The sequence below is a fragment of the Phocoena sinus genome, chromosome 16 (assembly GCF_008692025.1).
Source record: "Phocoena sinus isolate mPhoSin1 chromosome 16, mPhoSin1.pri, whole genome shotgun sequence".
In the NCBI taxonomy this organism is placed as follows: Eukaryota; Metazoa; Chordata; class Mammalia; order Artiodactyla; family Phocoenidae; genus Phocoena; species Phocoena sinus.
The window spans coordinates 55,143,677-55,158,473 of NC_045778.1; the positions used below are offsets into that span (position 1 = coordinate 55,143,677).

The 14,797-nt window shown below is 53.3% G+C and overlaps 1 protein-coding gene across 3 annotated transcripts in view; it reads right to left on the reverse strand.

Moving 5' to 3' along the window:
- The window catches only part of CRTAC1 (cartilage acidic protein 1), a 154,398-nt gene extending 143,025 nt beyond the window's left edge, over positions 1 to 11,373 (reverse strand). For all 3 annotated transcript variants that reach the window (XM_032607785.1, XM_032607783.1, XM_032607784.1), the window contains exon 1: positions 10,990 to 11,373. In XM_032607785.1, the coding sequence (XP_032463676.1) occupies positions 10,990 to 11,013 (24 nt within the window). In that variant the 5' untranslated portion in view covers positions 11,014 to 11,373. The remainder of the gene's footprint in view (positions 1 to 10,989) is intronic.
- Positions 11,374 to 14,797: the final 3,424 nt, after the last annotated feature.

Genomic DNA, 14,797 nt, shown 5'->3' on the forward strand with positions numbered 1-14,797 from the left:
TTGGGTCTGAAAACTGGTAACCAAGCAACCTAGATCTCTGATGTAGGGTCAGGCAGCTGTGGCTTCCAGGGCAATTTTTAGGGCAAGCAGTTCTTTAGCAACTATCGCAAGAGCCAAGGACACCGCCCTGAGCTCTCACAAAAACAAGAGCCCTGAATGCTTCAGATGTTGGGAACCAGCAGGGAGCACAGATCCTTTCCAGAAGCTGTAGGAGGGCAGAGGCTTGAGGAAGAGAGGCAGCCACAGAAGCTTTCCGCCCTGCATAGGCTGGGCCACCGGATCTACACAGAGGAGCACCTGGGACTAAGGCATCGTTGGAGGAGAGCTAGGGGAGCTTACTGACCCACAGTGACACTTCCTGTGGACCTCCAATGAGCCTGGGGCTGTGCTCGGTGCTGGGGTTACAGGGAGAAAGCTAGTCAACATTTGCAGTACAAGGTGAGGGGCGCTGTGGAGGAGGGGCACAAAGGTATCTAAACTAGCCAGGTGGAGGGGGAAAAGGAAAAGAAGAATGTTTTGTGGAGGTAGGATGGTGTAGCTGAGCAGTAAAGGATGCTAAGAAGTTAGCTGGATAAGGAGAGTGAGGAGGAGAGGAGAAGGAAGACAGCAGACTCCTCAGAGGTCTGGCGAACCAGATGCCATCCCAACCTGCCCTCCTAGCACTGCCTATTTAAAGGTCCCACAATGGGTCATGAGTTAGAGGGAGCACTTATTTTTCCCTCCCCAGGTTTCCATCTGGAGGACCTTCCATTGGATGAGAGTGCTGGTTCTCAACCAGGGGTGATTTGCATCCCTTGCCCTTGACAGCTGGCAATGTCTGGGGGCATTTTGGGTTGTCCCACCAGGGAAGGGGGTGCTACTGGCATCTAGTGGGTAGAGGCCAGGGATGCTGCCAAGACATTCTACAATGCAGGGGACAGCCCTCTACAACAAAGAATTATCCAGCCCAAAATGTCAGTAGTGCTGAGACTGAGAACCCCTGGACTAGTGTATCATTCCTGACTCCCCTCCTTTTCCTACTCCCTCCTCCCAAGGGCCGGAGCAGGGACTTACCAGATGGGTCAGTTTGGAAAAACTGGGCACGGAGAGCCTTTTCTGGACCTGCCTCCCTGCAGAGGCCGCTCTCTGCCATGCGCTGAGCTTGGCCAGGCAGGCTCAGGCCTGCCCCCCCCCACAGGGAGGGCTGCAGCGGGGATGCAGGTACATCAGCAAGCTCCGTGAGTCCCACTTTGAAGCCTGGCCTTCCAAACAGCTGTATCGGTAATGATGGTAGCGTTTTAATCTCCGTCTGTCTGAGCCCTGCCTCTCTCTTCCCCTCCCCTGTCCCTCCCCACCTTTCTTTCCCTTCATTGGTCCTGAATCTGAACAGGGAAGTGGGACGCTGTTCATGGGACCCTTTCAAACCCCAACACTCAGACTGGAGATCTGGAGTCATATTTGGTCCTTGCTTCTTCCTTATTCCTCACAACTGCTGGATCACCGAGTCGATCCACTTCATGAATCTCTCTCGAAGCTGCCCACTCTTTCTATCCCCACTGCTGGGGATTTGCCCCCTCTATCCTTCAACTGAACAGCAGTAATATTTGTTCACTGCTCCCCCTTTCTTCTCATCTCTCCCTACTTCCACATCAGAGCTCCCTTTCTAAATCTCGGGGCTGATCACATGACTCTTCAACCTAATTCATGGGACCCTGTACACAAGGCAAACGGAGATTTGTTTTTAATTGCAATTTCATATAACAAGTACTATATGAGGAATGGGTATTAATAACAACACTTACCTATCACCGACTATGTGCCAGGCACTACTCTAACCCTTTACATGGATGATCTCATTTAATCCTCATAGTAACCTTGTGAGGTAGGTACCACTTTTGTCCCCATTTTACAGATGAGGAAATGAAGGCACAGAGAGGTTAAGTAACTTGCTCAAGGTCACACAACTAGTACGTGGTAGAGCCAGGGTTCGTGTCTAAGCCATTTGGCTCCAGAAATGGTGCCCTTGGACACTACACTAAACAGTGTCTTTCACTACACCAGACTTGTCTTAAAGGAAGTAAGATGGGAGCACAAGGGAAGGAGCAAGCATCTCTGCCTGGGGGTGCTGGGGAAGGCCTAAGAGGCAGTGATGAACTGGCCAGAGGGACAAGGTGGAGAAAGCATTCCAGGCTGAGGAGCCAGCACTTGCGTGGTGGCTGAGCAGGGTCATGCAGCCCCAGGAGGCTCGGAGTGGCTGGGACAGGACGGATGGTGGGACGGGGAGTGGCTAGGAGGTTAGAAGAGGCTGCGGAGGCCTGGTGCACAACACAAGCCAGGAGGGTGAGGGATGACTTGGCTGGAGGGACGTGTTGGAGAGAACACTGCAGCAGCGGGGTGTGGAGGAGGCCGTGGGAGCGCGGGCCTGGAAACAGAGAGGCCAGCTAGGAAGCAAATACTGTGGCCCAAATAGAGAGAAAGCTACCATTCAGTCATTCACTCGGTCATTCATTCGCTAGTCTTATGCACCTCTGTCAGGCACTGTCTGGGCATCGGGAAAACAGCTGAGAACAAAATGAAGTCTTTGCTCCCGTGGAGCGTATATTCTAATGCCTCAGTCATCGGGGTTTCTTCACCCCGTCCCCCGTCCCCGTCTTCTGCATTGCCAGCCTGGAAGACAAACACCAGACCTTCTGTACCTCCCCAGACCCCCGGGGCCACCATGTCCTATGCATCTTCCCCAGCACCGTGAAAGTATAAGCCTCCCTCTTCCTTCCCGCTACCTGGAGAGAACTCCAGATGCTGCCTGCGGCTGCACTTATAGAAAAGAGGCTTGGTCCTGCTCCAGAACAAGGCAAACGAAAACGCAGGGGACCCAGGCTGGGAGATGCCACAGAGACCCGCAGGCTAGTGAAATGGTGTTTCTGAAAGTGAGAGGACAAATGGAGTCTCCCAGCCTCACGCACAAGGCAGCGCAGGTCCTTAATGAGTATTATCAACTGCTCGGACTTCCGGGTCTGTAAAATGGGAAATGAAATGAGATAACGCATGCCCAGTGCCTGGCAAAGTCCATACGTGGTAGGTAATGGCGACGACAGTGATGCTATTACTACCGCATAAATGTTTTTCCGAATGAACGAATGCATCTCAGGAGATGGAGTCCAGGCCCACCAGGTGCTCCCTGTCGGGGAGTAGCTGCCAAATGTCGAATGGAACTCGCCGGACTGTCAGACACTGAGGCATAGGCTGGCTCTGTGACTAATTCGTCTAGGGACCCTGGTGGAGTTCTTTGACATTTTAAACACTGCTTTCCAAATGCAAAACCCCTCAGTTTATAGTCATATACACATCCATTTTCAAGCATTTTGCAGATGCTAAGGGCCAGGTTAGAAATGATGTCTAAGGCATGGCTTCTGACCTCAAGGAGCTGACAGTCCTCTGGGGGGCGGGGGGGGGGGGGAGACATGATACAGGGTAGGCATTCAGAGTAGCAACAGGTACAAAGTGCAGACGTAGCCCGTAGGAGGGAGGGATTAAGTATCGAGGTGTGTAGGGGGTGGGAAGGGCAGGCAGGAAAGGCCGCCTGGAGACAGGGAATCTGGATTCCAATGGGAGCTACATTCCAGGTGGATTTGACTCAGCTCGGTGCAAGTGGCAATGCCTTTGGAATGCAGTGTCTGGGGTGCGGAGTGGAGGGTGCAGGAGAAGGCGGAGACAGTCTTGCATGGAGGCAGCAGCTGGGGCCTGTAGAGCCCGCCTGGCGCATCTGGGAAGGAGCCTGGAGTCACCCGGTGAGGGAGGTTTGAAGTCGGGTAGAGATCCGATTAGATTTGGGGCAACAGTGTGCAGAACGGCTAGACTGGCTGGTTTCCAAAAAGTGAGTGAGAGTATCACCAAGGGGACTTGGACGTCCTGGAGCTGGGGGTAGTTGACGGTGTGGTACTGGATGACCTCCAAAGTTCTCTTCCGAGCCTAAGTGTCTATGGGTCAGGTTTTTTTCCTAAATCATTTAAAATGCATTAGCGGACCTTGCTATTTAAAAGCGTTCTCCTGGGAATCTTTCCGTGAAGCAATGATTCACTCTCCAGTCTGTCTTTGGTGGAAATCCAAATGATCATCTCTTCTATCAGCTTACAGCTACCAAGATAGACCTGCACGGAGCTTCCTTGTAGCAGCCTGGTGGAGGATGGAGGCAGTGGGCACCCACAAGAAGTGAAGGGGAGGAGAAACTCAGCCCTGCGCCAGGCTTAGAGCTGGTACCATCTCACAAGTGGGCCCTGTGTGGGCTCCTCAGACCCTGCTTGATCTGTGGGACCTTTGGAGGTTTACAGAGCCCTGGGGCCAAGCGCCAGTTCTGGGAAGAAGGAACCCGAAGGAAAGCTGGCCTTATGGACCCAGGCCTGTCTGGAGATCCACTTTAATACCAAGGGCCACATCTGCCCCAGACTGGCCGCCTACATTCACACATTCATTTGTTCACCCACCGAGCACCTGTGGAGCCCCTCCATATGCCAAGCACTGTGCAAGGCACTGGGTTTACAGCTGAGAACAAAAGACACATGTCTCCACCCCCGCTGCTTGCAAGGCAGCATTTCTCCTTGGGAACTCTTCTTTCCCCACCTGCAAAAGGCTCTTTGGATATACATAGCTTCTCGGATGACTGGTGCATGATTGCGATTCCAAGAAAGAGTCTGTTCTTAGACTAGGGCGAAAGGGAACGTGACATCACTAAGGCAAGGCGACAGAAAGGGCCCGTGTGCTCACCAACTCTGACTACAGGGACTGACCTCCAGAGGCTGGGCTGCCCTGGACACGCAAGATGCTCACCACCTTCATGACAGGAACTGGGTGAGATTTATGAGTGAGCTTGCCCTCCCAATTTGGGCGGGGAGGGGTGGAGCCTTGGTCCTCTAAGGACAGCCTCTAGGAACTTCCCACCTCCAATCCTGAGGGCAAGGGCAGGGCGGGGCCTCCTGTGAGAAACTCCAGCCGAGACGCTGCTCCCATGACCCCCGCAAGGCTCCTCTCCCTGTCCAGGTGGGGGACAGGGGTTCCCCAGCAACCTGCAGGTCCCGAAGGAGGGCAGGGACAAAGGAAATCCGGAGGAGGGGGTGGCTCTCAAGGTAGGTGGAGCGGCTGTTAGGGAGGGAAGAAGTCCCCACGGTCCCTTCCTCAGTCAACAGGACCCCTTAGCTCCACAGTGATTCCCATGACCTTGTCACTGTACTTGTTGGGTGCAAACAAAGATAAGAGTAACTGGAAACCACAGGAAGGGTCATTTTACACTCTCGGCAACACGATTCCTTTGTGGCTAATTCAAGTAATATGTCAAAATGTCCCTTGGAAGAGATCTTTAAGAATATGTCTTTGAAGTAAACAAGGTTTTCCTAATTAATGACACGCCTGCCCACCCCTCCTTCAAGTTCCTTGCAGAACTTCCCTGGGCCGAGAGGGCTGAGCAGGAAAGGGTGGTGAAGTCGTGGAGGGAGCGGGGACAAATCCAGCCGCTTGTCAGTTGGGGAGCTATCGGTTTCTCCGCCGGATGTTGATCAGATTTCCTGGGCTGGAACCAACTCACGGGGCCCGGGTACTGGAATTTTTCCAAGAAGCAAACGCTTTGCTTCTTACGAAGTCAACATGATTTCTTTCAAGGAAAATTTTTATCCTTTCTTTTTTGTAAGTGTCTAGGGTTTTTGAAGGGCAAATCTTTGGACTTTTCTCTAAAGACAATGATTATGATATAATTGTCATTCGCTAAGACCACCCCTGACCCCACACGCACTCACAGAGAGGCCTGGGGGTAGGGGAATGACGTGCCCAAACTTGTACCATGAGTCAGTGGCATAGCCAGAAATAGAACTTTCCAAACTCCCAAATTCCTAATCATAGCAATATTAATAATAGTCTCTTTATAATTTTCTGAGTGTTTTCACAGCTCACATTGAATCTTTACAACAACTTTGTGGAGAGTCTGGGTAAGTCATTCTCAGGAGACAGCAGATCTGAGGTCCAGACCAGCTTTGCCACTTGTTTGCTGTGTGACCCTGGCTGGTCTCTTCACCTCTCTGGATCTCAGGGTTCTCAGCTATGAAGTGGGAGCATTGGGTGAAAATACTTCTAAAATCCCTCCCACCTCTAACATGCTGCGATTCCAAGATGTGATGCTCTGGTCCAGGGTTTCTCCACCTTGGCACTAGTGACTTCTTGGGCCAGACAGTTCTTTGTTGGGGGGCTGTCCTGTGCATTGTAGGATGGTTAATGTCATCCCTGGCCTCTACCAACTAGATGCCAAAAGCACTCCCTGTCCCAGTTGTCACAATCAAAAATGTCTACACACATTGTCAAGTGGGCAAAGTAATCCCTCCGTTCACTGCCCAAGGACTTCAATAAGGTCAAGACCATGTGGTTCAGTGGAGAAAGGTCTTCCTGCCCCCGCCTCTTCCCCAACCCCTGTGCACTTTTCCACACACTTTTCAAACACAACCTCCCAGTTCTTTGCTACTTCTAATTTCTTAAATGCCCTCCGTGGTCCAGCATGTGTTTGGTGTGATGATGAACCAATTGATTTCATACTTTCTCTTAAAGAGAGTTCACAGGTTTATGTCCCCTAAGCAACCAGCCAGGCTCCCCAGAAATCCCTCGCAGAACCCTGGATGGCCTGGAAGCCTGTATCTGCAGCCCGCAGGAGGCTCGGTGAGCATGGATTTGTCAGCACTCTTAAATCACTGGGCTCTGAGGAAGCCTTCTCCCAGCACAAAGATCCTTCCTTAGGAATCAATAGCTCAAGGCCTTCTATCACACTCGGAATTGTCCTGGGACCTGTAAAATTTCTTTTCCCCAAGCATGGCAGAACCCCGAAATGAAAACCCCAACACGGGGGAGGGAGAGGGCAAGGAGGGAGTCCTGCCAGGGAGGCCTTGTCCGCGGCCCAGATGTTGCTGTGAGCAGAGGCTGATGTGCGAACCTGGACACTCGGTCTCATTCGCCGGGAAAAGTGTGGTTCCCAGGGGGCCTGCAATAATATCCTCTCCCAGCTGAATACCTCTTTACATCTCACCAAGGGGAGAGGCATGTTAAAGACTATCTTCCTTGATTTTCACTATCCTACACTCATCACAGGTTGCCAGCCTCATCATTTTGCAGAGGAGGAAACTGAGGCATGCAGAGGTTAAGCGGTTTGTCCAAGGCACCTGAGCAGGAAGTGAGGAGCCAGATTCTAAGCCTGAATCATTTGCACTACTGAGCTGCCTTCCCAGCGAGAGTAAGATTAAGGGTCAACCATCTGGTGGGGTTCATGAAAGAGGCGACTTCTTGTTTCCTCAGTGTCTAATGCCACTCCCCCATTCAAACAAAAATACAGAGGTACTGTGCTCTAGCTGTATTTTATGTAAGTATATTCCTCTGGGCTTATCCAGAACCAAACCATGCCTTGGGAATGCTGGCACAACTCTTCGGCTAGAGCTGGAATCAGGCGCAGATCCCAAGCACAGCCTCTCAGAAACCCTGCTTTCAAGGAGGGGGCTGTGGCTCTCCGGTGTTCCACATTACCCTACCACCTCCCTCCTCTACCTGAAGAAAAAGACCCAACTTGTCTGTGAGCCTGAAGGAGATGAGGAAACTCAAGCACCTTCCCTGGCAACAAGCATCCCTCAGGTGAGCCTCAGGGACAGAAGAGGATCCGCCTCTTGGAATTTTGGCTCTGCAGCACTGGTCCCTCCTGAGGGTTGCTGGCAAGTCTGCAGAGGCTCGGTTGGCGGGGGGGGGGGGGGGGGATGCTCTATGCAGAGTGCAAAGGAGCAGGGTGGGGAGAGGACACAGAGGGGGCAGCCCACAGGCCACTCAGCAAACCTCCTTCCCAGGGCCTGGCTCAGATGTCAACAGCCAGCCTCACAGAAAAGAAAACGGGCAATGGAAATGGTAGTATCTTCCAGGTCACCCAAGAAGCCTTAATATGAGGATTTTGCAAAAATAGAACATCCTAGAACTCTGACCTTGAGCTGGGAGCAGGAAGGATGGGGAAATGGGCAAATACTGATTGGAAACTCTCCTCTTCACCCAGGATCTGAGTACTGGAGGCCCCGTAGGCAGTGGTGTGACTACAGGTCAGAGAGACCTCACTCTAGCATGCCTGAACAGAAGGAAGGAAGAGCTCCAGGCTTGGGTTCCAAGACCACCACAAGGGGCTGGGCATTTCTGATTCCTACGTGCGTGGACAGAAACCAGGAGTCGCATTGCTTTTGCCTACAAGACCTCTTGAAATAACAAGACAAGATAATGGAGGAAGGGGAAAGAATAATTAGGAATTTCTGTTACCTGTATATGTACATTATGAGAACTTTATCTGCTCCTTACCTCCTCAGTCTGAATAACAGATTCAAAGGAAATTTCCCCCAGTTTACTAGATTTATTAATTTACAGATGTCTGATCAGTCAGCAATTATGAACACTTACTGTGCAGAGAACACACGTCCATCTCCATAGTAGAGAGGAAGCAGGTCATGGGAGCAGAAAGAGCTCTAAGTAGAGGACTGGAAATCCTAGGACCCAGTCCTATGCTTCCACCAAATAGCCATGTGACCTTGGGCAAGATACTTGCCTTAACTGGGTTTCAGTTTTCTCATCTGTAAATTAAGTGTGCATGTGGGACGGCGTTGGAGTAGGTGCTCTTCAAGGTTCCTTTCTTCTAGCTCTAATATTCTTGGGCTCTATGAGTCATAAACAAGTTCAAAGAACACACCAGCACCAAACACAAAGGATGATCTCAGAGAGCAGGTGGGGCTAGGTACCAGCTCTATTTCCTTGGAATGCTGTACTTGTATCTGTCTCATTGCACCTGAGACCACAGACCACCTGAATTCCAGGAAGTACGTGGTAGAAGGGTTCCAATCATGAAGGTGATGGTTAAAGGCTATAGCCTGAACCTGCTTAAAGCATGAAGTTACTATGACCAATGAAGGGCAAGAAGTGAAAAGTCAGTGGTCCTGAGCTGGGTGCCTTTGGCGCCCCCTACTGGGCACCAAAGAGCCTGCTGGGCAGCTTCCATTGCCTCAGCAGGCAGCAAGCAAGACTGAGAACAGGACTGTCACAGCTGTTTAATAGGACTACCTTCCCGGTCTGTAGTCCGCTCTCTATAAGAGTATGTTTCACTCTCCAGAATTACACAGACCATTGGTCCACACATTCAGAGGGCACTACGGTGCTGCTATAGGATGTCTTAACCAAACATCAAGGTGCAGAGTAATAAACCTCGGGGTTCAGAACACCAGGTGCAGCCCAGATGGAGAGGAGAGAAGAAAGCAACAAGCAGGTATTTCGCTGTACAAATCCCCAGTGGAGAGAAGGTCTTGGGAAATGCAGCAGAAAAATGTTGACTGCAGGTAGAGGATGGAGCTGGGTTTGGGGGTATGAATTGAGAGCCCCACTAAAAGATCTACAGGCTGATGCAGCTGCCCTAGGAGTTCAAAACACTCATTCATGTTCAGGGATGAGGTACAGGATACAGCCCCAACTAAGCAGCCCATTTTGACCTTCTCCAGAGACCATTAGTACCAACTGTAAACCAGGATATTCTAACTGTGGTCCACTGAGCCAGCATCAAGACCTTAAACTCCCTTCATTGCCCCTTAAATGGACTTTAGGACCTGCTGCCAGAAACATGTTCTTAATCAAGTCAGACTGAGAGAAAAAGCTTCCTCAAGGGCCATATTGGAAGAACCACCATATTCCCACTTTCCATTCTCCATCTCCCCTTCCTCATGGCTGAGAATGAGGTACAGGGTGACTCTGAATTCGCTCTAATTCAGTCTTGGGTAGCTGCAGCCCCAAGTCATCAGGGTCAAAAAATCTCCCACCAACAGCGTTTCTCTTCCCACAAGAGTTCTCCCCTGATTCAAGCAGCACTACAGAGTTGAACCCTATCCCTGGAACCTTCTTGCCTTCTTTTCCACCTGGCTTCACTTGGGAAGTCCTGCACCCATCCCAGAAGACACCTCAAGTGTGACTCAAGAATATGTCTTGCCTGGAGAGCTGAAGCACCTCCTGGGACACACAGAAGCCACACTAGGTGCACACCTTACCACCACCAGCGGTAATATTCATTAGTCATTCCCCGAGGAAGGAAAGTGACCCCCCTCCCCAACCCCAGAAACACTTCCCGGCCACTCTGGGAGGCTCCTATCCAGGCTGGGATGATTCTGGTTTCTTGAGTTGGTTTCTGCAGAAACAGGACTAACCAGGACTCCCAACTACTGTAGTGCGAAGAAGCGCGCTGCATTGCTGGGTATGCCCCCGAGCTCGGCCTGCTGCCCCATCAAAGCCGCCATGTGTCCCCACTGGGCTGAGGAGGATCCCTGGTCCCCCTGGAATGCCTGAAGCTGGCTTGCCTGAGATAGGCTGAAAGCAAGCGGACCACACCTCGGTCCAGCAAAGGCAGCCGGCAGCTACGCCGCGCGCTGGGCTGGCTCCCCGAGCTCTCTGCCACCCAGCGCTGTGCCCGGGAGCTCGGCTTTCCCGGGGAAGAAGAGCTAGCTTCCCCTAGGGCTCCTCCCCATCTTGGAAGCCTAGGCACCCGGCCGAGGCCAGTAGCTTCCCAGGCCCGGAGCTGAGCCTGGTTCGCTGGGTGACTCCCCACTACCCCAGGCACATCCCTCCTCACCTGCTCCGCCCCCTCCCAGCCCCGGTGCCCTCTCCCCAAACAGCTGACCTCCAGGACGCCCCCGACACCTTCTCTGCAGCTATGAGGGCTATCGCCCCCGCACCTCCGCTCCCACCTCTCCTCCACCTCCGGCCCCGCACCCGCCTCTACCCCAGTCCGCGGGAGGCTCTGCGCGCCAGTCGAGTCCTGCGCCTCTTGGCAAGTTGGAAGCCAAGCCGCCGCCGCCTTAGCGGTCTCCGTCTTCCCCGATTCCCGGGCGGCACCCCCGCCAGCCCGGCGGGCGGATCAGGGTGGGGCGTAAAGGGCGGGAGAAACTTTCTCTGCCTGAGTGGGTGAGGGGCACCGGAGCGGGTACTCACGCCGGCGTGTGCGCTCCGAGCCATCCTCGGGCTCTCTCAGCCCCACCGCCTGGGGGCGTCGGAGAGCGGGAGCTCGCTGCCGCCTCTGCCGCCGCCGCCGCTGCCTTCCAGCTCCCAGCCCCGGTCCCGGGCTGGCCTGGAGCCTCCCGCCCCGACGCCGCTCGCTCGCTCGCTTTATACAACTCCACTCGAGCGCGCCCGGGCTTATGTAAAGGCTGGCGGAGACCCGCAGCCAATGGCGCCGCAGCTGGAGCTGAGGGCCCGGGGATGGGGGGCGCCCGCGTGGCCAATCGCGGCCCGGGGAGCCCGGGGAGCCGGGTGGGGGGAGGGGCGCCTCCCCTCGCTGATTTAGAGCCGGGATTGCGGTGGCCGCCGCCGGCAGCCCGGCCGGCCGGGCGCAACGCGTCGGGCGCTGGGGTGGGCGGCGGCGAGGGCGGGTGCCCCCCTGCGCCCCACCGCTGCGTCGCGTAACCTTCAGGAGGCAGCGGGACCTGGCGAGGGGGGCGAGGGCGTCTGGCTGGGCGCTGGGGGCCGGGGGCTGGCGGGAAGCAGGGGTCCCCCGGGAGGAAGCGCCGGGAAGGAAGGCGGGGTGCGGGGGAGGAGGGGCGGCGAGCCCCAGGGCCCCGCGGTCACCCCTGCGCGCAGGGCCGAGAGTGGCGGCTGGGACAGCGGCGTGCCTTCCCGTTTCCCCAGATAGCGATCTGGCGTCGCCGGGCTGGGCCGGGCCGGAGCGGCCGCGCGAGCCGCGGTGATGGCGAGATTTCGCGCTGCGGAGCGAGCGCTGAGCCGATCTTTATCCGGTCAGGGGACGTGTCCGAGTGCCTTCCGGGGACTGCTCAGTATGGAGAGCGGAGCTTCGCTACGGCCCCAGAGGGCGGGGAGCGGGCGAGCACAGCTCGGAGATGAGGCGCGGCGACGGAGGCGGTCGCGGGCAGCGTCTCTCCCTCCCGCCCGGTCCCCCGCCCGCCCGCCGGCCTTGCGGGCGGTGCCCCCACCCGACCCTACCCCTCCTAGCCCCTGCCCAGACAGGGCCGAGGCTGAGCCCAGCCCACCCACTCTGGTCCGGTGCGTCCATCCAGCCTCCCTCACCGCTTTGCTCACAGGTACTGCTTACCCACCTCCTCGAACCCCAGCCCCCTGCCGTGGGCGGGACGGTCTCAGCCTCTCAGGGCAGGGTGCAGCGGGGGGGCTAAGCTTGGGAAGAAAGCCCTTGGTCAGCAGTGCCCAAAGTGTCCGTGTGCGGGGCAGGAAACTGGCCTAGGTCGATAACACTCTCAAGTCAGGTCCCTTATTTTGCGCCTAGAATAGGGCCTGGCACGTAGTAGGCGCTCAGTAAGGATTTACTGAATGAACCTTGAACTGAATAAGGACTTGGGCTTTCTGAGAGCTGGGGTACTGGGCTTGGGAAGAGAAAGACCTGGGAATAAGCCATCAGAGAGAGAGGGAGCTGGGACTGTTTTCTCATCTATTGATGCCTTTATGACCACCACCTTGCCATCTGGGCACTTGACTCCAAATGTGCTCTTTCGTGGAAGACGCCGACAGCCAGCCCCTGACCCCAGACCCGGTTATCCCCAGATTTTGAGCAGAACTACCAGAGCCTACTCAGGGCCCTGATTTCAGGTGGCTGTGATCGTCCTCTGGAAAGACATAGCTAAGGACAGGCAATCTTTCTCGCTTTGGGGGTCCTGGATCTAGCTCAGGTTCTTAACCTTTTGAGGGTGATGAAACCTTTTGACTGTTTTCAATCTGATGAAAACCATTGAATCCTTTCTCTAGAAAAATATACACATACACATTTACAGGCATACACACACACCTTGAGTATAATTTCAGGATCATTAGGGACCCTGAGTCTCTCTTGGGGCTCTGCCCAATGTCAAGCTCCTGTTTCTCTAGGGGTCTAGGACAGTGGTTTATAATCATCCTCCTTTTGGGGAATCACAGAACTCTTTTGAGCCTTTCAAGAATCTGATTAATGGTATGAGTCTGTGTCTCAGGAAACTGCTCAATCACATACACACGTGTTGACATGCAATTTTAGGGAGTTCGTGGATCCTCAAAACCAGATTCAGAAGCTTCAGCAAAGAGCAAATAGACTTTGCCCCCTGGGTACACCTGATCCCCAGCTCTCTCCACAAGGAGTCCGGTGAGCTCTGCACCACGCTGCCTCATACCACTACCATATTCTGAGGGCATCTGAGTCATGTGGTGATGGCCCCGGCACCTGAGAGACCATCTCCACACTTGTCTCTGCATCTCGGTCCCCGCCACCCTCTTAGTGTAGAAATAAGTTGCAGGTTGTCATGTTCTGTCTGATCTATGAGCATTCCTTAGCCAGAAACTCCAACTCTGGGAGACAGCAAGTGACTGGTAATTAACCAGGTTCACTCAATCCCAAGCTTCTGAGCACACCTTTCTTGGTTTTTGTTCTCACCTCTCTCTTTGCCGGTGAAGCTGTGAGCAGGAGCCCCAGCTGTGGAGCCTCACCTCACCTAAGCCCGACAGATTTAGTAACCAGCGCGGTAATTATCAGCATTAGCCATCCAGATGTGAATAGGCCTTCTGTACAAAACAGCTCTATAATGATCTTACACTTTCCAGCAGCTAGCCAAGTAAGGGTGCATCAGACCAGAGGTGCTGGGGAAGGACAGAGAAATGCAGGAAATGACGGAGACAGTCTCTCCAGGAAGTTCTTTAGGGAATGCAATTTGGTTTCTGCACTTGAACTTGTAAGGGTTCAGTCGGTGGGCCAGGCCTTTCTGGTCCTGTAATTTCTAATTCCTCTAATGTCCTCCATGTCCATTCACTCAGTTCATGTCTGTGCCCTGCCTGTATCATTGTAGACATCTTGCCCTCACAAATTTCCCAGACATATCTTGCTTTCTCGGGGCACATGCACATTTATGGACTGAATTGTGTCCCCTCCAAATGCATATGTTGAAGACTTAACTTCCAATGTGACTATGTTTGGAGATAGGGCCTCTAAAGAGATAGTTACGGTTAAATGAGGTCAAAAGTGTGGGACCCTAATCCTTAGAATTGGTGACATTATAAGAAAAGAAAGGGACACTGGAGATCTTCCTCTCTCTCTGGGCACACACAGAAGAAAGGTCATTTTAGGACACAGACAAAGGTGGCCGTTTGCAAGCTAAGGAGAGAAGCCTCCAAAGAAACAAAAACCTGCCGGCACCTCGATCTGGGACTTCCAGCCTCCTACTGTGAGAAAATAAAATTCATTTGTTTAAGCCACCTGATCTATGGTATTTTTTTATGGCAGCCCGAGCAGACTAACACACGTATGTTTTCAACACGCTCCTTACCCCCATCCAGCTTGTTCAGTCTCCTCCCAACACGCTGACTCTCTCCGTACTGTCCCCCCACAAACCTTGTCCATTCTTACCTGGGACACTTGCCTAAAATGTTTTCTCATCTTTTGGCACCCAACTAAGTCTCACTTCTCACAGCATCTTCCAAAACTGCTCTGGCCTGCATTGGAGCTTTGCCTTTTCAGCCCTCCTGCAGGTCTGCAACATCTTAGCACTCTATTATACATATTGTCCTGCGTTCTCTTTAATTGTTTCTTATGCAGAAAAACTTGGCCTTCGTCTCAGAATAGAAGCCCCTTTAAATCCAGAGTTTGTACCTTGTACTTGACTACCTCATAGAACCCAGCGTGAAACTGGGCACAGAATGAACACAGGGTTTGCTGATTAATTTATTCCAATTAAATGTATTTATGTTTCAAAAAAAAATACTAGAAAAGTTTCATAGCACTTCATTTTCTAAAAGCTCAAGACCTTTGGGT